At 48.3% G+C, this 22,292-nt stretch overlaps 1 protein-coding gene across 1 annotated transcript; it reads right to left on the minus strand.

Annotated features, from left to right (window-relative positions):
- Window positions 1–97: 97 nt before the first annotated feature.
- On the minus strand, window positions 98–21,229 carry LOC115646659 (cystatin-A5-like). The gene is made up of 4 exons (XM_030552740.1): window positions 20,968–21,229; window positions 11,244–11,337; window positions 8,175–8,282; window positions 98–341 (listed from the first exon to the last, which is right to left on the minus strand). The coding sequence occupies exons 2-4, from the start codon at window positions 11,310–11,312 to the stop codon at window positions 207–209; spliced, it is 312 nt and encodes a 103-aa protein (XP_030408600.1). The 5' UTR covers window positions 11,313–11,337; window positions 20,968–21,229; the 3' UTR covers window positions 98–206.
- Window positions 21,230–22,292: the final 1,063 nt, after the last annotated feature.

A 22,292-nucleotide genomic window follows, 5' to 3' on the forward strand; every position in this document is an offset into this window, starting at 1 on the left:
TGTTGGCTCCTTGCAGGCCCATTGTAAGTTAGCGGCAATTACTTACTGCTGGAATGAAGACAGACCTTCTGTTACATGCGACACAGAAACACAAACTTAGTTTTCAAAATCAGTTACATTTTATTTTCGTTCATGTATTGACACTGGTTGTATGAGCTGGGAGTCTGCAGAAAGAGCAACAGAAGAGCCCGGCCCAAGCATCTCAATCAAAATGGCTCCAGTGGCTCACATTTGGTTTTCTTCAGCTGATAATTCATGAGTTCTGGATCCACTGCGGTAGCAAGAACCATTTGTACCACATACAAGTGTACACACTCATCAGGGCTGTTGCTGACAGAGACCTGAAAGACAAGGAGAATGGGACAGCCATGGACTAAGCACATTCCAATGAAAGGATGTTTGGGGAGATGCAGTGCTGAACTTTGAATAGCTACAAAATGAGAACTAAATCACACCCACTCTCGTTCAATAGCGGTAGAGACTGTGCCCATTTCCTACTACGTATGATCAGTGACAGGCCTTTTGTGCCTATGTGAGTGTGTTCCTCAAGATCAATAGAAGTAAAAATGTTATCCCCCATTCACAAGGTCAAATTCAACCCTGCTATAAGAATGTGCCACTTCCATTGGTTGTTCTGGGAGTAGCACCTGTTCATCCTTGGGCTGAATTGAGGCCACAGTCTTTATACCCCCAAAATTATCCTTCCCACTGAGCCCCTTCATCTTCTGCTTTTTGCACATAAACCCAAAAGTTTTCAATCAGTTTTTCCTAAGGCAAACTCTCACTGACTTCAATCAGATCTCTGGTAGTGAACCAATTAAGCCTTTTTTTCTCCAAGAAGGCCATATCAGTTTTCAAAGCCACTCAGGATAGGACAAAGAAAGTTCAAAAAAAGGAGATGTTTTCATCAGTCTCTGTATAAGAAGTCAGTTGATGAAAGGCAGGGAAGAGGAAGGAGGCATGTAGTGGAAAGAAACCCTCCTGTTGGACTTCCCTAGGTCTAAGAGGGTCTGTCTGAGTTTACAGAATGGGCTGAAGACTTGTCTGGAATTTTTGTTGGCTGCTTGTCTGGCTACTGACCATACTGAAAGCACCCTGCTACCAGAGGGGAAATCAAGGCACAAATGACTGGATGCTGGGATTAGGTAAGACACCCCTCTCACATGAGCTAGGTGAAATGTTTTTGGACTAATATTTACAAAAAAAAAAAAAAAGTAACTGGAGATATACCAATCTCCTAGAACTTGAAGGGACCTTGGAAGGCCATCAAGTCCAGCCCCCTGTCTTCACTAGCAGGACTAATTTTTGCCCCAGATCCCTAAGTGGCCCCCTTAAGGATTGAACTCACAATTCTGGGTTTAGCAGGCCAATGCTCAAACCACTGAGCTAACCTCCCCCCATTTAGTCACTAAAAATGCTGTTTCAAATCTACCCAAACTGTTTGTGTCAATTTTGACTGTCAATCAAATCAAAAAATATTTTTTTAACTGGCGACAAACTGTTTCAATATTTCCCAAATGATCCTTTTTGATTTTGGGGGGATAGATTTACAAAATGGCCAGAGGAGGAGATGGTGATATCCCACCTTATCACTTTTAGTCCAGTGGCTGGGAGTAGTCACGTGTAAGACTACGTTTTAGTCACAGGTATTTTTAGTAGAAGTCATGGACAGGTTATGGGCAGTAAACAAAAATTCATGACCCCTGACTCGTGTGTGTGTGTGGGGGCGGCTCGGGGGGACAGCCCTGGGGGCACTGCGGATGCTGGAAGGGCACAGCCTGGTGGGCAGATGCTGTGAGTGTTTGGAGGAGCACGGTTCAGGGGGCACAGTGGGTGCTGGGGTGGAGGGTTCATGGGGCTGTGGCAGGCTCCCTAGCTAGCTCCTGAGCTCCATGTGCTACCTCACTCTGCCCCAAGCCCTGGTGCTGCAGCTCCCATCGGCTGGGAATCACGGCAATGGGAGCTGCGAGGGTGGTGCCTGCCCGCTGAGGCAGCACATGGAGCTAGGGGCTGAGGGAAAGGATTTCCTGTAGTTCTTCTGGGGAGCCCCCCTCAGTAAGCAGTGCTCCACACCCCAACCTCCAGCCCTGAGCCTCTCCACACCCAAACTGCTGCTGCTGTGGAGTGGTGGGGAGCAAGACTGCAGGAGCAGCAGCTGGTGCTACCGGCCTAGGAGTTCCATGAGCTGCTTAGGTGGCCCCCGGCCAAGCACCCAAGCCGCTGCAGAAGTCATGGAGATCACAGAATCCATGACTTCTGTGAGCTGCATGACAAACACGGAGCCTTACTCACGTGGGGTTTGGATGACCTGGGTTCAATATGATCCTCATCTGATGTACTGGGTCTTCTGTTTCTCAGCAGAGTGCTCAAACCAGTGGGATATGAGTAGAGTTGCCAAATGTCTACGCACACAAATCCAAACACCTTGCCTTGCCACCAGCCCTGTCCCTTCCCTGAGTCCCTGGCCATTCCCCACCCCTTCCCCAAGGCCCCACCCCAATCACTTCATTTCCCGCTCCCTCTGTTGCTCATTCACCCCCATCCTCAGTCACTTTCAATAGGCTGGGGTGCGGGAGAGGGTGCGGGCTCGGCTGGGGCAGAGGGGTTCAGAGTGTGAGAGGGGGCTGAACCTGGGGCAGGGGGTTGGGGTGCAGGAGGTGGTGTGTGTTCTGGGAGGGAGTTTGGATGTGGGAGGGGGCTGAGGAATGGGGTTGGGGTGCAGAAGGGAGTTTGGGGTGCTGTCTCTGGGAGGGGGCTCATGGTTGAACCTTGGGGTGTGGGAGGGGGTAAGGGGTGTGGGCTCCAGCGGGGTGGTGCATACCTCGGGTGGCTCCTGTTCAGTGGTGCAGCAGGGCTAAGGCACGCTCCCTGCCTGCTCCCCCCTGCACCACTCCCAGAAGTGGCCAGCACATCCCTGTGGCCCCTGGCAGGGGAAAGGGGGCCCCATGCACTGCTCCTGCCTGCAAGAACCACCCCCCACAGCTCCCATTGGCCAAAGTTCCTGACCGGTGGGAGGTGCGGAGTCGGCGCTCAGGGTAGGGGCCTTCCTTAGCTCCGCTGAGCCGCCAGACTTTTAGCACCTAAAATCTCCCACGTTGGCTTCAGTAGCCTCCAGGAGGTAGAGCCCAATTTTAGAAGGCTCCCGGTGAAACCTTGGCAACCCTAGCTGTGAGGTATTCAAGAAGCAGTTTCTCTGCCTGACTTGTTGAAGTTGTTCCACTGGGTATATATAATCAGTGAGGCAGACACAAAGTGATTGATCGACTGTCGAGCCTGCTGGTTAGGGCACTGAGGTAGGAAACCCAAGTTCAAGTCACAGCCCCTGCACATTGTCTCTTCTTGTGGAAAAGACTGCTTTTTACAGTCTCTCTTTCATGCAACCACCCACTTGTACTGCTTGCTCTCTTCATTGACCTTTGCTGGGCCTTGTCAATCTCTGACCTTCCTCCAGTGCTCCCTTCCTGTTGAAAGTCGCTAACGCAGAGCTAGAGGGAATGTAATGTATTTTCCGATATAAGTGGCACCTAGGGTGGCCTCTGATGCATCCCCAGAACACCAGGCCATCTGGTACTTCGGGGATAGCGTAGGCCCGCCCCCACCTGCGTGACAGAGGATGCCATTTTAAAGAGTATGCTGCCCCACCCCCACGTCCTCCTGCGTCACATGTGTGGTGTGTGTGAGGTCATGCCAGCAGGGGCAGAGCAGCGTGCTCTTCAAAATGGCATCCTCCATCCAGTGCAGCGTGAAACCAGACAGACGCACATCCAGTTTTACACCTGTACAGGACAGAGGACAAAACCTGGGGGGGGGAAAAAACAGAACTGTCTGGCTTATTACTGGACCAATGACCTGTCTAGCACCACAGTTACCTGTTATGGGAAATCTGAACGCCTCAAGTGTTTGATTATGATGCACTCTAGTGACTGGACCTCCCCAGAGGCTGAAATCTGCTCAGAACTAATGATAATTTGCCTTGAATTCATGTGGTGGAGGCCTGTACTCTCAGAGCAGAGAGGCCCAGTTTTCTCTTCCCCAAGTCTGTGCACATGTGTCCAAGGACTGCAGTGGTACAAGTTAGCAATACAGCAGCAGCAGCTTCAGGCACAGCTGTAACCAACCAATATGCCAGTTTTCAGAAACAAAGAGCCAAAGATATTCAATTGGGAGCAGACAGGCATCTTTGTTTGGGGGCTCAATGTACATCTGTATTTCAAGAGCCAGCCCTTCCCAGAATGTGAATAGCAAAAATACACATTTAATCCTCAAGTCTTGGGCCTACATCTTCAAAAATGGGTACCTAACATGAGGGTCCCGGGAAAGATTTTCAAAAGCCCCTACGTCACTTAGAAGCACGAGTTCTGTAGGCAGTTTTGTGAAACTCTCTCCCCACCAAAAATAACCTATTTGCTCTGGTGCTCTTGAAAATCCCACTCAACTCTTAGCCTAAATAAGTGGCCTGATTTTCAAAACTGCTGAAGTCATGTAAGAGCACAAGTCACTTAAGTCCCTTCAGCATTCTTGAAAACTCCACCTCGGGAGTTTAATTTTAGGCATCATTATAAATCTTTTTCCTGGTCTGTTAGGATATAGACATTCAGGCCTGTCTGCAAAGACTGTACTAATATTCTTATCACTTAGCTAGTTATAGAGGTATAAAAGAGAGAATCAAAATCACTGTTTGCCAGTGTAAAGGGTCTTCTCTTACTGTAACAGTCTCAGGGTACTTCTTAACTACCGGCCGTATCGGGGAGTAGCAATCGATTTCTCGGGGATCGATATATTGCGATATAAATTCTCTCCTGTCGACTCTGGAACTCCACCAATGCAAACGGCAGTAGCGGAGTTGACAGGGGGAGCCGCGGACATCGATCCCGCGCCGTGAGGACGGTAGGTACCTCGATCTAAGATACTTCGACTTCAGCTACGTTATTCATATAGCTGAAGTTGCGTATCTTAGATCGATTTCCCCCCCCCCCCCCCCAGTGTAGACCAGGCCTAAGGCCTGGTTCTTAGGTTAAGCCTTTGGCTAAGCAACAGAGGCAGCCATAAACTGGGAAGTGTGTGGTCATATCCTTACATTTCAAACTAGTCATATTGAAATAAGGTGCTCTTGGGCTGTTAGGAATACAATCCTGTCCTAATATTCCTATCACCTCCAGAGAAAGGGAAGAGCCTAAAAGATGTAAAAGAAATTTTAGTTTGATAGCATCCTGTCTGGCAAGAACTCACTTATCAATAGCTGGGATGTAAAATCCTCATTTCTGTATTGTTCTATCAGTGTAGTCTCCACTTCCCTATTGTTTGTCTGTAATCTCTGTCTGGTTCTGTAATTGTTTGTGTCTGCTGTATAATTAATTTTGTTGGGTGTATACCAATTAAGGTGGTGGGATATAACTGGTTAAATAACTGTTACAATATGTTAGGATTGGTTAGTTAAATTTCAGTAAAATAATTGGTTAAGGTATAGCTCGGGGGTTCTCAAACTGGGGATCGGGACCCCTCAGGGGGTCGTGAGGTTAGTATGTGGGGGGTCACGAGCGGTCAGCCTCCATCTCAAACCCCACTTTGCCTCTAGCATTTTTAATGGTGTTAAATATATAAACAAGTGTTTTTAATTTGGAGGGGGGGGGTCGCACTCAGAGGCTTGCTATGTGAAAGGGGTCACCAGTACAAAAGTTTGAGAATCACTGGTATAGCTAAACAAAACTCAAGTTTTACTATATAGTCTGCAGTCAATCAGGAAGTAAGGGGGGGAATTGAAATCATGTTTCGCTAAGGAGGCGGGAATAGGAACAGGAAAGGGGAACAGGGACATAGGCAAGGCTCTGTGGTGTCAGCGCTGGGAAGGAGGACACTGAGGAAGGAAACTGAACTCATGCTTGCTGAATGTTGATCCCAATAAACATCAAATTGTTTGCACCTTTGGACTTCGGGTATTGTTGCTCTCTGTTCATGCAAGAACGACCAGGGAGGTAAAAACGTGAAGAAATAAGCCCCCTAACATGGTCTACACTGTAAACTCATTGAGACAGGGACTTAGTCACCTACTGTATATCTTTTCAGTGCCGACCTGGCTGAGCCAGGCCTCCAGGAAAAATAAATACCACAATAATGAAAGGCTTAATGCACTGATCTGTAGATGCATGTCTACACAACAAAGAAAAATCTGTGACTGGCCTGTGCCAGCTGACTCAGGCTCCCAGGGCCCGGGCTGTGGGGTTGTTTCATTGCTGTGTAGACTTCTGGGCTCAGGCTGGAGCCTGAGCTCTGGGACCTCCCCCCTCACAGGGTCCTAGAGCCCAAGCTCTAGCTCAAACCTCAAGCCCAGACATTAGTCATGAAACAGCCCCGCAGCCCAAGCCCTGTGAGCCCAAATCAGCTGGCACAGGCCAGCCACAGCTGTTAGTTGCTGTGTAGACGTACCCTAGGAGGCCTGGTGAGTTACCACATACCCAACTATTGGCTATTTCTGCAGCGAGGTGAACTTGTGAGTACTACAGTGAACCTCCTCTGTATTTTTCTTTTCTTTTTTTTTGCCTAAAGCAGGTAAATACACAACACCTGCCTTGGCAGAGCAGTGTCCTTACCCAGATAGCTTGTGCTGGGAGATTCAGGGCCAGGTTGACAAAGGGGCTCAGGAGCCTAAGGAGTTTAAGTCCAATGTTTAAGCACCACTGGTATTCACAAAACCCCTGCTCAGCTGCCACCTAACGCTGGGGGTGCCTATATTCCCTGAGCACCTACATTTTTGCTGTAATTTTTGCTAGTCGCCTAAGTTTCTGCCACTGGGCATGTGCACTCTTGTCTCAGGCAGGTGTCTAGACACCTAACTCACAGCAAACCTGCAATGGGATTCTCACATGAGGTTTGTCCTGCCTATCTTACCTGCAGGGCCTGATCTAGTAGGTGTGCTCAGAGCACACCTGATGCCAGAAAAAATAGAAAAGGCAATAACCTCCCTTATGACCTTTAGCCCAGTGGTAAGGGCACTCACCTGGGCCATGAGACACCCCATTCAGGTCCCCCTTCTGCATGACAAGACAAAAGGAGTTGGTTCTGGGTCTTTTATCTGTCAGCTGAATGTCCTAACCCCTGGACTATGGGGTAGTCTGAGGCAGGGGGGCACTTTGACTCTCCCATTGAAGCTGTTCCACTGTGTAACTAATTAAATATGCACTGGCCCAAACAGAGAGTGAGTGAGTCTGCGGTTCAGTAACTAGGGCACACACCTGAGATGTGGAGACCATCTTCAAATCCCTTCTCCCCACCAGGCAAAGGAGAGAAATTGAACCAGAGTCTCCTACCTCCCAGGCAAGTACCCTAGTATGATCATCTAGTCTGGTCTCCTGTAAACTTCTGGAGAATCCATCATGACCTTTGGTAAACTGTTCCAATAGTCAATTATTCACACAATTAAAAATGTACACCTTATTTCCAGTCTCATTTTGTCTAGCTTCAACTTCCAGCCATTGGATCATGTTATACCTTTCTCTGCTAGACTGAAAGTCCATTATGAAATATTTATTTCCCATGTAGGTACTTACAGAAAGGAACCAAGTCACCTCTTAATATTCTCTTTGTTAGCCAAGTAGATTGAGCTCCTTGAGTCTATCACTACAAGACATGTTTTCTAACCATACTCATGGCTCTTCTCTGAACTCTCCCCAATTTATCAACACTCTTCTTGAATTGTGAACACCAGAACTGGACACGGAATTCCAGCAGCAGTTGCACTTGTGCCAAATATAGGGGTAAAATAACCTCTTCTACACCTGTCTCTGAGGTCTATCATGATTTGGACATTTTCTGTCTCTGAGGGTGAGAGTTGAGAAAGTGATTGTAGAGTCTTGAATGGAGATCGCCCTCTGGGCAATCCTAAAATTTTACAATATACAACTCAAAGCATGTGACTCATGCCTTATAAATCCTGAGATGAGATTGACAAAACCAGCTTCTTTTCTGTAGCAAAATATCACCTGGTAAGTGCTAGCAAGGCACTGTACAAGCACACGAGAGATAGTCCCTACCTTGATTAAAACTTAAATTGGCTCTTTCCCTGCAATGTTTGATCATTATTTCTTGTCTCAAGCCACTCCAAATGACATCTAAGTTCTTCTCCAGGTAGAACACTTGGCAAAATCCCTCATTTCTTCCATCCTACATTGAATACTGACCTGAATGAGGTAGTGACTTGCACCAACTATCTCTTCCAGATATCTATACTTTTGGGCTGCATAGACTGGATATGTCTTGCCCACTTTCTTTTCCAGCTGTGGCTTCACCTATAGAAAAATGAAAGAGGGTTAGATGGTGTCATGGGATCAGCATATCCTTTCTCGTCATATGTCCACTTCCTCAGTTTCCCTCTCTCAGAATGCACATAGACTTAAAGGCAGCAGACAGCATTTCCCTTCTTGGACCTTGCTTTTAAGTAAACAACTCAACTTAGTTCTTTCAGCCTTATTCCCTAGGCTCAACATTTCCTTCTAACCAGGCTTCATAGCCCTGTGAAAACTAGGATTGCTGCCTGGCCTTTCCTGAAAGTCTCTTTCATCCGAAGCTCCTGCTTTCTGCAAAATCTCCCCCCCAAACCCTTGTCCATCCACTGACCTCAGTCTGTCAGGCCCAGCTCCCTCTTAAAGGAGGCATCACCTCCAGTTTGCCATCACATGACACTTGAGCACTGTGACATAGAGACCCGTTGGTGCCAACTGTCAAAGGGTTCACTGTTCTTTACAAGCAACTCCTGTCTCAGACCTGACAAACTCACTACACCTAACGCACTGCTTTCATGGTATTCATCCGTGAAGGATAGCATGGATGAAAACTGGTAATTGATCAATACCCATAAGCACTGTAAGATGTGCATGATGGAGTGGACTAGGCCTTGAGGCCCTCTGTTGGAGGTCTTGTGGTTCTGCCACCCCCAGAAAAGGGCAGTAGAGAGGTCCTCCAAACTGCCTAGAGCAGCTGTGTGGGAAGCAGCCAATCAGGGCCCATCAGGTCAACATAAGAAGAACTGCAGGGCCAGTGTGAGTTCTGTACCTTGCTAGAATTGGAGGAGTGTGGATGGTGTGTGGCTGGCTGAGGGAGCTGCAGCACCTTGGGGATGGTAGAGCTGCCAGAAGCCAGGGAGAACAAGAAGGAATCCTGAGCTGGTTGTGCAGGTTCCATCAGGACAAGGTGCTGAGGTAAGGGTGAAGATGGTGCAGGGCTGCAGGAAAGTGGTCCAGGGAATTAGAGCAGCAGTGTGATTTAGATAAAGGGACACAGCAGACTGCTGCTATCTAAAGGGTCCCTGGTCTGGGACCTGGAGTAGTGGGTGGGCTTGGGTCTCCCCCCCACCCATTAGCCACAGTGGGGAAGTGGCCTGGACATTGCGGCACCCCCAGAGGGGGAGAACTGAACCAGCTCAGCAGGAGAGTTGTGGCTGGAAAGGCCCTAGGGGGCAAAGACACTGGCTCAAGGGGAGGATTAATTTTGTTTACAGTTTTAAAGATAACTGAACAAGTGAGTGCTCTAAAGTACTCAAAGTGCAGGACACCTGACCTACTTTCAGGAAAGTATTCTACATATCTGCACTCCAGAGGCTATATTCTGCTCTCAATTAACAGGGGAGTAAATTTAGAACCTCAGTTGACCCCTGTGTGAATGAAAGCAGAATCTGACTTGAAGATTCACCATTTGCCCCATATTTGTGACCGCTGAAAACTAAGTATTGCGGCCGCATTCCTGACACGTGCTGGGTGCACATTTAAACTTGGATTATAAAATCTTTGGGACACTGTCAGGTTTTTACAGTGAGTGCACATACACCAGCAGTAACATATTGTAGGTCTATAGTGTCTTTCGAGGGAGACTCTCAATGTACCTGACAAACATGAGCTAATTAAACCACACGGCTCCCGGGTGAGGAAGGGAAGTGTTATTCATGTCCCATTTTACAGCTGAGAAAATTGAGCCATGACTGAGCCAGGCAGATCCAGGGAATTTGCCCCATGCCCCCTGGAGCCTGAACAACCTTCAAGGGGCCCTAAATCATTGTCAGAAAAGCCAAAATTATAAATCACAGGAAAATACTGACAAAGTAACCAACTTTTACTTTCCTAAAATCCAAGATTTTCCAGGGATCAGACTAGCCCCTGGACTCCTAGAAGGTTATTTGTTTACAGGGCCCCAAAATACCCACTTCCCTCCTCTGCCCCCCAGTAATGGGACCCTAGAGCCGGCCCTGGCACCAAGAACAAAAGCCTGACTCCCTGGCCTGCTCTGCATTAGCAAACGGGACCTCCAATTCACTGCCAGTGCAGCTCCACTAGCCCAAATACCAGTGTAGGCAGAACACTGATATTTTTACTACCCTGTCAACCAGTTCTGTACAGATCAGAGTGCAATGGCACACTTATAAAGACACCTAAAACCCTGTCTGCACAGGTGCTTCTACCACTGCTACTATCAGTGGACCTGCTCTGGTAGTTAATTAGGCTGTGTAGACTCAGCTTCAAGTGCCTGTACTGACCACTAGACCTTGCTGTCTTTCATATATTGCTGTCAGGACTGTCTCTACAGCTCCCAGAAGACTGGAAAGCAGAGGGTCAGAAGACTGGAAGAAAAGTAATGTTGTGCCAATATTTAAAAAGGATAACTGGGATAACCCAGCAATTATAGGTCTGCCTGTCTGACATCGATAGTGGGCAAGATATTGGAGTGGCTGATATGAGACTCGATTAATAAAGAGTTAAAGGAGGTTAATATACTTAATGCCAATTAATGAGGCTTTATGGAAAATAGATCCTGTCATAATGACTTCACATCTTTTTATGATGAGATTATAAATTTGGTTGATAAAGGTAATAGCATTGATGTAATCGACCTAGACTTCTGTACCACACTTGATATCACATGACATTTCAATTAAAGTAGAATGATATTAAATTAACATGGCCACATCAGATGGATTAAAAGATTGAAAAGTTCTATGCCTGTGCTATACAGGATGTGAAACTAGGTGATCCCTTCTGGCCTTGGCAGATATGAACCTACGAATTTTCACAGAGTTAAGTTAGCACAGTCTCTTTTAAAGTATGCTTCTAATCAATCAAGAGGGCTTCCATTTTCAGTGCTGAATATTGGATTTTAAAGAAAGTTGTAGCTTCACTCCCTAATCTCTAGAATTTGCTTTGAAGATGTAAACTTCTGTTGTATTTGTTTCTGTTGTTCATCTTTCATTGCATGCCACTCACCTTGTCAGCAATTTCTTGGATTATTGGAGTCACAGGCAAGGGCTCCGACCAGTTATCTTCTGAAGACATGTTGGGAAACACTGACAAGGAAGATCTAGAGCAAATGTGATCAGAGAACAGTCAAAGATTTGATATTATGTAGTCACATAGTCCTGTGATTTGTACATGTGGCGTATACCATCATCAGGTTTGAGGAGGGGAGAGAAGGGAATAAAGGAACAACACAAAACAAAAGCAAAATTTTAATCTTGTTAATAGTGAGGGAAAGAGCATTTTAAATATGACTATGTGTAAAGTGCTCTGTAGACGTGGGAAAAGCAGAAAAAAATCCCCACCCAACTCCCATAGTTATGGTAATTGGTTCAGCCTGAGATATTAATTTCTTAACTTAGCACTAGTTTGAACACGTGTAATGAGTGGGTGACTGTTCTTGTGCTTTGGGAAGTGATTGTAAACACTGAACTATCCCAACTTTAGCCTTAAAACTACCACACGTTCTCCCTCATTCTCATTGCAGCAATTCCTCTTAACTTAAACTGTGTTTTTCTCTCTATCCTTAGATGGGCAAAGGCAGCAGGCCTTTTATTGTAATGGTTTTATTTCTCTATTTTTCATTATGTAAGCAGAGTCAGGATAAGCTCTACACTGACATCTGGTGGAAAGAAGTTCAGAGAGTGTATTTGCATAGGTACGCCCACCCTATCCCAGACTCCCAAGCTGTGGGATTGCTTGGTGACAAATTGCTCACCCTCAGTTGGGTGGTACTGGCTAGACATGGGACATGGGTTCCAAAACCCAGAGAATTGAGAGAGGCTGGGGACAGGTATCTGTGTCTGGTGGTGCAGTCTCCTTGTGGAGCCAGAAGCACCAGTTGCACCCCCTCCTCTCCACTGTGGAATGTCAGAGTTGATTTTTTATTCTCTCAAGAATCTAAATACAGGTTACTGAGCTGAATGCCCTTTGGGCTAATGGTGCACTAGCACTGGGGCTCCCCCACTAAGAGCTGAGATCACTAAGAGTTGAAATCACAAAAAAGCTGAAATGACTGAGCTGAGAGCACTGAGCATTGTGCTAATTAGTGGGGGAGCCTGAAGACATGCTGTGGAACAGAGCAGCTGGTGGAGTGGAGCAGTTGCGGAGATGGCTGGAGCGGATCACGGGACAGCTGGTGGCAGCAGAGCGAAGTAGCTGTGGGATGGGTGGAGCGGCCCACAGAGTGAGCAGAGCTGAGCAGTTTTGCAGAGCAGCTGGTGGAGCGGAGCAGTTCCTGAGGATGGCTGGAGGAGCAGAGTGGAGCAGCTGGTAAAACAGAGCAGTTTGTGGAGAAGGTGGAAGCAGAACCCACGGAGAGGCAGGGCAGTTGGCCCTGGACCACGTAAGGTGCCCCTTTCTACCCAGGCTGGGGGGGGGGGACCTCTACAGATAGACTCTCGAACTCTGGGGTGGCATTGACCAGAGACTTTTGGGTTGTTGGACTTTGGGGTGATTGGACTTAAAACCCTAAGCGGAAAAAGGACAGTGGCAAACGTACTTGGAGGTGGGTTTTTGTTTATGGTTTGTGTTATAACCCTGTTTGTGGTGTTTCTCCAATGGGATGCCGCATTGATTCCTTCCTTTATTAAAAAAGATTTTGCTACACTCAGACTCCGTGCTTGCGAGAGGGGAAGTATTGCCTCCTAGAGGCGCCCAGGGTGATGTGGTATGTGACTGTCCCAGGTCACTGGGTGGGGGCTCGAGCCGGTTACTCATTGTGTTACTGAAACGGAACCCCTGGATACTGAACCCGGCCCTTGTTGCTGCCAACTAGAGGGGCAGCAGGGTTACATTTTTGGGGGCTCGTCCAGGATACCTGGGTCAGTACCCCTCGCAAGCACTTGTTGAGTGTTCCACTGTATTGGGAAATAATTATGTTTATATTTTGAGGAAACTACTGTTTGTATAATGGCTAATATGTCGGGTTTCTTGGGCCCCAGTCCTGCAGCCTCTAGCTCAGGGGCGGCAGACTCAGCCTATGATTGGGCAAAAGCACTGGGGCATATATTGGAAAAGATTGTGTTGGCCTATGCTACGGTCAAACTCTTGTCGTAAGTTAAGGTTATTTGATGGGGAAGAGGAGTTTGAACTCTGGTCGGAGCATACTACTGAAATGCTGCGGGAGTGGGCCGTACCCGATGTAGAAAAGCGACGATGTCTAATAGAGAGCCTTAGTGGCCCAGCATTAGATGTAATTCGCACCCTGAAGCTCACTGACCCTGAGGTCAGTGTGAAGGACTGCCTAGAGGCCCTTGATAATACCTTTGGGAGCGTAGAGGGCCCTGAGGACAGTTACTGTAAATTCATTAATTCCCGACAGCAAAGGGGTGAGAAAATTTCAGCCTATATACAGAGGCTGGAGAGACTACTTCAGAGAGCTGTTATGAGGGGAGCAGTGACTGCTGAGCAGATGGATCAGACCAGACTGGCTCAAGTTGTAAGAGGGACTCAGTATTGGAACCCAATCCTACTTCATCTCCGACTAAGAGAACGGCAGGAACATCCCCCAAGTTACTCCCAGCTGATAAAGGAGGTCAGGGAAGAAGAAGAAAGGCAGGCAGCCAGCGAGTGTTGGGAAGCCCAAACATTGGAACCAGCCAGCACGACGCCACCGCCAATGGCCAGCGTACTGATGGTGAGCACCACAGAGGAACTTGCCCAACAAATGCAGGTCCTGACAGAACGGATAGCTGAGCTGCAAAGCATCATTGACCAAGCTAAGACTTCCAGGAATAAGGAGCCTCAGACTGTGATGATAGGGAAGTCAGTATCTAGAGTCACCGTCCCACCTCGCCAAATGGAGAAAGGACACTTCTTTTGCTACGGGTGTGGTCAGGATGGGCACAGTGCTGCTAACTGCCATAAGGAAGAGAACCCCTCCTTAGTGTATGAAAAGCTGAGGATCAGTTGGGAGAGATCCAGTAGCTGCCAGAAGGTCCGGGGACGGAGACCACCTAGGCCTAGAGGATTTGAAGATTCCCCCAGAAGAGACCAACCAGCTGGGATCCCTGCAGGACTGATAGGGCCTCGAGCAGAGGTCATGGTGAGGATTGAAGGGGCGGAGTGTAAAGCCGTGCTTGACACTGGATCTCAAGTGACTATTATATTTCAGTCATTCTACCAACAGATGCTTAGGCACCTGCCCATACAGCCACTGACTGGCATTGGTCTGTGTGGCCTCAGCATGGATGAATACCCTTATCAGGGCTATGTCATAGTACACCTGGAATTCCCAGAAGAGATTGCTGGGGTAAGACAGGAGGTGGACACTGCAGCTTTAATATGCCCTGACCCCAAAGGAGCCTCTGATGTGTCTGTGCTAATAGGGACCAACTCCAGCCTCTTTAGGATACTGGCCGATTACTGCAGACAGCGAGCAGGAGACCAATATCTGAATACCTTGGTGATACACACGCACTGTGCCGAGGCTTACAGAAAAATTGAGGACACGAGAAAAGTGATGCCTGATTTGCCAGTCGGAGCACTGAGGTATGCGGGCCCGGTCCCTTTAGTGGTGCCTGCCATGTCAGAAAAGGAGGTGATTGTCAGGAGTACCTGCCTAAAAGGCAGTAAGGGAACATTAGCTGTGGTAGAGCAGCCAACCAAGGGAGGGCTCCCAGAAGGAGTGCTGGTTCTCAGCGGAGTCATAACCCTACCTGCTGAAGCCCAGGAGGAGGTGACGATACTGGTTGCTAATGAAACACGCCGTGATGTGTTTGTAAAACCAGGGCAGAAGGTTGCAGACATCTTTGAGCCTGAAAGCGTTGTGAGACCCCAGTGTGAAGCTGAAGTTCCAATGATAGATCCTGCGAAGTTTGACTTCGGGGACTCACCGCTGTCTGAGGAGTGGAAGGATCGCCTGAGGAAGAAGCTTTGCGAGAGATCCAAAGTGTTCTCACTACATGAGTGGGACGTGGGATGTGCAAAGGGAGTGGAACACCATATCAGGCTACAAGATCCCCGACCCTTCAGGGAGAGGTCTAGGAGGATTGCCCTCTCTGAGATGGAAGACGTGCACCATCATCTTCAAGAGCTGATCGCGAATGGTATCATCACAGAGTCACGAAGCCCCTATGCCTCACCCATTGTGGTCGTTCGTAAGAAGAGTGGAAAAATCCGGATGTGTATTGACTACCGCACCCTAAACAGGCGCACTACAGTTGATCAGTACACCATGCCTCGAGTACAAGATGCCTTGGACTGTTTGCTGGGTAGTCAGTGGTTCTCTGTGTTGGATCTTCGGAATGGATACTACCAGATCCCTCTAGGTGAAGAAGATAAGGAGAAGACAGCCTTCATCTGCCCATTAGGGTTTTATCAGTTCGAACGCATGCCCCAAGGGATTTCTGGAGCACCTGCCACATTTCAACGTCTTATGGAAAAAGTCGTGGGAGACATGAATTTACTGCAGGTGTTAGTTTACTTGGATGACCTGATTGTGTTTGGAAGAACCCTGGAGGAACATGAAGAAAGACTTCTTAAAGTGCTCGACAGGTTGGAGGCATACGGTTTGAAGCTTTCAATCGATAAATGCCAGTTCTGCCAAACCTCAGTGAAGTATGTAGGTCACATCGTGTCCCAAGAGGGTGTGAGTACTGACCCCGATAAAATAGAAGCACTCACTACCTGGCCACGTCCCATTAACTACAGAGAACTCAAGACGTTTCTTGGATTTAGTGGTTACTACCGCAGATTTGTGAAGAACTATGCTACGATTGTAAAACCTCTGAATGATCTTACCAGGGGATACCAGTCCAACAAGAACAATTCTAAGACCCAGAATAAGCGGAGGCCTCCAAAGCCGCCTTTGCAGAGACACTATGGCCCCTTCGAACCATTTGGGCCGCGGTGGGATGAAAGATGTGAGAGAGCTTTTCGGGAAATCATTACTCGCTTAACTCATGCTCCCGTCCTAGTCTTTGCTGACCCAAGCAAACCGTTTATCCTGCATACTGATGCCAGTTTGGAGGGTCTGGGAGCAGTACTGTATCAGGAAGTGGAAGGCAAACGCAAACCGGTAGCCTTTGCCAGCCGAGGACTGTCTGACAGTGAAACTCGCTACCCCATCCACAAGCTGGAGTTCTTGGCCTTGAAATGGGCCATCACTGAGAAATTCCGAGACTACTTGTACGGTGCTCAGTTCCAGGTGTGGACAGACAACAACCCACTGACCTATGTGTTAACAAGTGCTAAATTGGATGCTACAGGCCAGAGATGGGTGGCTGCCTTGGCTAGCTATGAGTTCAGCATTCAATACCGATCAGGGAGGAGCAATGTAGATGCAGATGCCTTGTCCAGACGTCCGCAGGCACCTGATGTTGCTGTGATACCCACGGATGGCGTGAGAGCTATTTGCAGTGTGAGTCGCCGAGAGCCGGAGTCCCCTGAGAGCCTTCATGGATGTGTTGCTGAAGCTTTGGGCCTGCCCCCTGAATGCGTGCCTTCTGCTTCAGTGAACTATATTGCTTTGGACCAATCTCCCTTGCCCATGCTCAATACGGCTGACTGGCAAGAGGCCCAACTACAAGATGCTGACATTCGTGATACACTACTTGCCAAAAGAGAGAGGCGAGGCCCAGCTGAGGTTGTCCCACCTACCCCAGAGGGCAAACTACTATTAAGAGAATGGACCAAACTAAAATTGATTCAGGGAGTGCTACACCGCACGACCACAGACCCTCTACAAAAGCAACGGAATCAACTAGTGCTGCCAAAAGATTACAGAGCCCTGGCCATGAGGGCCCTGCATGATGACTTTGGACATTTAGGGATGGAGAGGACCCTGGAACTTATCCGCAGTAGATTCTATTGGCCACGGATGGCTGAAGATGTTCGCCGGAAATGTGAGACCTGCGCGCGATGTGTGCAAAGGAAAATTCTGCCCACGAGGGCTGCATATCTGAAGAACATCGCCAGCAACAAACCTCTGGAGCTGGTTTGCATTGATTTCTTGTCTTTAGAAGTGGACAAGAGGAATATTGGGAACATCCTAGTAGTGACCGACCATTACACGCGATATGCGCAGGCATATCCCACACGTGATCAGAAGGCCACTACTGTCGCTCGAATACTATGGGAAAAATATTTCTCAGTTTATGGATTCCCAGCCCGGATACACTCGGATCAGGGACGAGACTTTGAGAGTCACCTTCTGAAGGAGGTGCTGAGGATAGCAGGAATTAAAAAGTCAAGGACAACGCCTTATCACCCACAGGGTGACCCTCAGCCAGAGAGGTTCAACCGAACCCTTTTAGATATGTTAGGGACTTTGCGGCCAGAGCAGAAGGCAACCTGGAGCCAACATGTCGCATTTCTAGTGCACGCCTACAACGCCACAAAGAACGACGCTACGGGAGTCACCCCGTATCTCTTAATGTTTGGGCGAGAACCAAGATTACCTATAGACCTGTGCTTTGGTGTATTCGAGGATGGAGATAGCTATGAAACTCACCAGCAATATCTATCCCGTCTACGAGAAAAGCTGCGGGATGCTTATCACTTAGCTACATCTGCAGCTCAGAAGAATGCAGGCCGCAACAAACATCGATATGATGCTAGGGTACGTCTGCAAGAGCTCCAGCCAGGGGACAGAGTCCTGCTGCGAAATTTGGGTATTGCTGGCAAACACAAGATAGCTGACAGATGGAAGGCAATACCTTACTTAGTGATGGAAAAGCTAGGAGACCTGCCGGTCTACAAGATAAAACCTGAAGAGGGTCCAGGGCAGACCAAAACCGTGCATAGAAACCTTTTGCTCCCTGTGGGAGAATTGGTAGGCAGCCCTTATGAGATTGGCCACAACAGGGCAACTGGGCAGAACGAAGGTGCTGTACCAAAGCCGCCTTCCAATGTGGACAGCCGGCCTCCTGCAGCTAACCTACCCCTACTCGGCACATCTGACAGTGAGTCTGAGGAGGAAGACACAACCATGGTGTATCCTGGGATGAAGACAAGATTTCAGTCTCGATCCGCTGAATCAGAAGCGAGCACATCCTCTTCCGCCCTAAACCCTATGGCAGAAGTATTTAGGCCCATTCCTGACATCCCTGAGCCACTGGTGGGACCCCAGTGTAATGACTTACACAGGCTATTGGACAATGGTGACATACAGATGGAGGATGTCCAGAGCACCTGCGACCCTCCACTGTTAGAACTAGAAATGCAGGAGCCTATGCCAGTATCTGAGGGGAACTCACAGGAAACCTTCCCATCCGGCACTCAAGAGGATGTCCCCCCTACCACAGCAACAGAGATTCTTAATAGGCGAGACAGGGTAATAAGACCAGTGAAACGATTAACTTACGATGCACCTGGGGTGATTAGTGAGGAGCCTATACATTTAGCACACAGGTTTGTGAAAGCTAAAGTGGGCTATCTAATGCCTTTTGGAGGGGACCAATAAGTTGGTATAGTAGGGAATGTGATTTGTCGGGACGACAAATTCTTGGCTGGGGGGAGGATGTAAGCAGAGTCAGGATAAGCTCTACACTGACATCTGGTGGAAAGAAGTTCAGAGAGTGTATTTGCATAGGTACGCCCACCCTATCCCAGACTCCCAAGCTGTGGGATTGCTTGGTGACAAATTGCTCACCCTCAGTTGGGTGGTACTGGCTAGACATGGGACATGGGTTCCAAAACCCAGAGAATTGAGAGAGGTTGGGGACAGGTATCTGTGTCTGGTGGTGCAGTCTCCTTGTGGAGCCAGAAGCACTAGTTGCACCCCCTCCTCTCTCCACTGTGGAATGTCAGAGTTGATTTTTTATTCTCTCAAGAATCTAAATACAGGTTACTGAGCTGAATGCCCTTTGGGCTAATGGTGCACTAGCACTGGGGCTCCCCCACTAAGAGCTGAGATCACTAAGAGTTGAAATCACAAAAAAGCTGAAATGACTGAGCTGAGAGCACTGAGCATTGTGCTAATTAGTGGGGGAGCCTGAAGACATGCTGTGGAACAGAGCAGCTGGTGGAGTGGAGCAGTTGCGGAGATGGCTGGAGCGGATCACGGGACAGCTGGTGGCAGCAGAGCGGAGTAGCTGTGGGACGGGTGGAGTGGCCCACAGAGTGAGCAGAGCTGAGCAGTTTTGCAGAGCAGCTGGTGGAGCGGAGCAGTTCCTGAGGATGGCTGGAGGAGCAGAGTGGAGCGGCTGGTAAAGCACAGCAGTTTGTGGAGAAGGTGGAAGCAGAACCCACGGAGAGGCAGGGCAGTTGGCCCCGGACCACGTAAGGTGCCCTTTCTACCCAGGCTGGGGGGGGACCTCTACAGATAGACTCTCGAACTCTGGGGTGGCATTGACCAGAGACTTTTGGGTTGTTGGACTTTGGGGTGATTGGACTTAAAACCCTAAGCGGAAAAAGGACAGTGGCAAATGTACTTGGAGGTGGGTTTTTGTTTATGGTTTGTGTTATAACCCTGTTTGTGGTGTTTCTCCAATGGGATGCCGCATTGATTCCTTCCTTTATTAAAAAAGATTTTGCTACACTCAGACTCCGTGCTTGCGAGAGGGGAAGTATTGCCTCCTAGAGGCGCCCAGGGGGGTGTGGTATGTGAGTGTCCCAGGTCACTGGGTGGGGGCTCGAGCCGGTTATGCATTGTGTTACTGAAACGGAACCCCTGGATACTGAACCCGGCCCTTGTTGCTGCCAACTAGAGGGGCAGCAGGGTTACAATTATAAAATGGAAAGATTTTTCCACCTCTCTAAAGGACAGATAAGAATGCTGGTATATGTTGCCTCCTTACCTCCTCCCACCCCCCCACCCCCGTTCCTCCCCATGTTGTAGTTTTTATTTGCAGAAATATGACCAACTCTTCAAAAGGAGCATGCAGGGAAATTTCTCTCAAACTTTTTACAAAACCTGTGGACACTTAGTAATTAGACTTTGTTTTCAGCTTTGGGTCCTAAAATAATCTTCTTTTTCTGCATAATTCCTTTAGCATTTGTCTCACTGGTAGACTTCCATGAAAGAGGTGCTTAATCTATATATTGGAAATTAGCACTGTAGCAGAGGCCTCTTAATTTTAGTAAAGTTTTTGAAGGACAGATACATTTAAAGGAATATTTTAGCAAAACATACAACACATGCCCACCCCCTCTTCCGCCCTATTTCCCCCAAACAATTCAGCATGCATTCAAGCCAACTTGTGTCCTTTTTGATAGATAAATCATGGGAAACACACATTCAAAATAGTTGTATATTATTAGTAGTGGCTTAGAGAGGTTCCTCCCTGTCAGTCACGGAGGGAGGCCACACCACCTTGCTGCACCACCTACAGCTGAGGCCAAAGGACGGGGGATTAGCATGCTAAGTGTCAGCAAAGAGTCTAGGGCCTTGGCCTTTGGGGTGGGGTGGGGTGGAGCAACTGGCAATCTTTAGCCCAGCTGCCTGACTGGGACAGACAGCAAACACAGTCAGGCTAAAGCCCTGTGGATGGGGCAGAGCAGTAGCAGCCTATGGCCCAGCTCTCTGCTTGGGGCAGACAGCAGAGAAACACAGGCCATCTGGCCTAAGGTCATTAGGCACCACCTTAGGGGTGGGGTTGGCAGCAGGGGGTAGTGGGATCCTGGCCCATCCTACTCCACCAGGTCCCAGCAAGGAATCCCGCCACTGGGTCAGTGGGGATCCTGTGGAAACATGCTGACTGTGGTTTCAGCAACACAACCAGACTTTCCCTGGATTACTTTCTACCACTACCTGTTTGTAGGGCTTCGTTGCTCCTGGGCCCTCAGTCTCCTTTGGGTACACGGCACCCAGCAGTTCCTCGGGATACTCGTTCGATGGCAGCCTTAGCAGCTCCCCTTCCTTGGAGTCCTGCTCCACAGGCAGTGGTTAGCACAGCTCAGTCTCTGGTGTAGACGCCAGCAGCAAAGTAGAGGTGTCTGGCTCAACTTAGCTGGAGGTCTTGCCTTTTATACTTTCTGTTCTGTCCCTCTCCTTCTGGCATGAGGGGCAGGCCCAGCCTGCCTCCACCCACCAGGGAGTGGGGAATGGTTCCTCCCTGTCAACCTTGGAGGTAGGGCACGCCACCTCACTATGTATTTTATAGATAAGTCACCCATTCTCACACACACACTTTTGTATTTGTTCAGCATTATTTTATACCAAACATGCACATACACAAAGCCTAACATAAAAGAAATCTACCTGTGTACAATTGGCTAATACACCTCATGTAGACAAAATGAAGGTTTTGTTTAAACTGTTTTATGTAAAACAGTTGATTACACATTTTTTTAAAATCAGGGATAAGATTACTGCCAGGATCGGCGCCAGGGTTTTTGGCGCCCTAGGTGGGGGTCCTTCCGCGCTCTCAGTCGGCGGCAATTCTGCGGCAGGGGTGTCCTTCCTTGCTCCCAGTCTTTGGGGCACTTCAACGGCGGGTCGCAGAGCGAGTTAAGGACCCGCTACAGAATTGCCGCTGAAGACTCGGAGTGCTGAAGGACCCCCCACAGCCGAATTGCTGCCGAGAGCAGCAAAATGCTGCCCCCCCAAATCCTGGTGCCCTAGGTGACCACCTAGGTCACCTAAATAGAAGCGCTGGCCCTAGTTACTGCTATTCCCTCTTGTGACACTGCACCTCATCTTCTTCATAGAGATGATATGATATGATTATGGCATAATTATGATGTATTTTGTGCAAGATAGGTCATGTGAGATATCATTGAAAAGGTTATAATTTACTAAATATGATTACCCTATTTCTATGCATGTATCATTTTTGTATCTGAAGTTAGGAATATTGACATTATATCTGTGTTTCAAATGTGTTTTCCCCTGGGGAACACCCACTAGTCAAAAGGCTCTCAGTCTAGATGGCATTCAGGGTAATGAGCCCTTCGGAGAAAACAATAGGTCTAAAAGAAACTTACCGCCCACTGGGGCGCCTTCCTGAGCATGCTACAAACAGCCTCTGATTCATGGCTGCTGTGACACTACAGGAACACATGACCAGGTCACGTGGGACTGGACTTCATCTTGGGATATCAGTATTTTTCTACTATCTGGTGTTGGAACTGAGC

This window comes from Gopherus evgoodei, chromosome 1, assembly GCF_007399415.2.
Source record: "Gopherus evgoodei ecotype Sinaloan lineage chromosome 1, rGopEvg1_v1.p, whole genome shotgun sequence".
In the NCBI taxonomy this organism is placed as follows: Eukaryota; Metazoa; Chordata; order Testudines; family Testudinidae; genus Gopherus; species Gopherus evgoodei.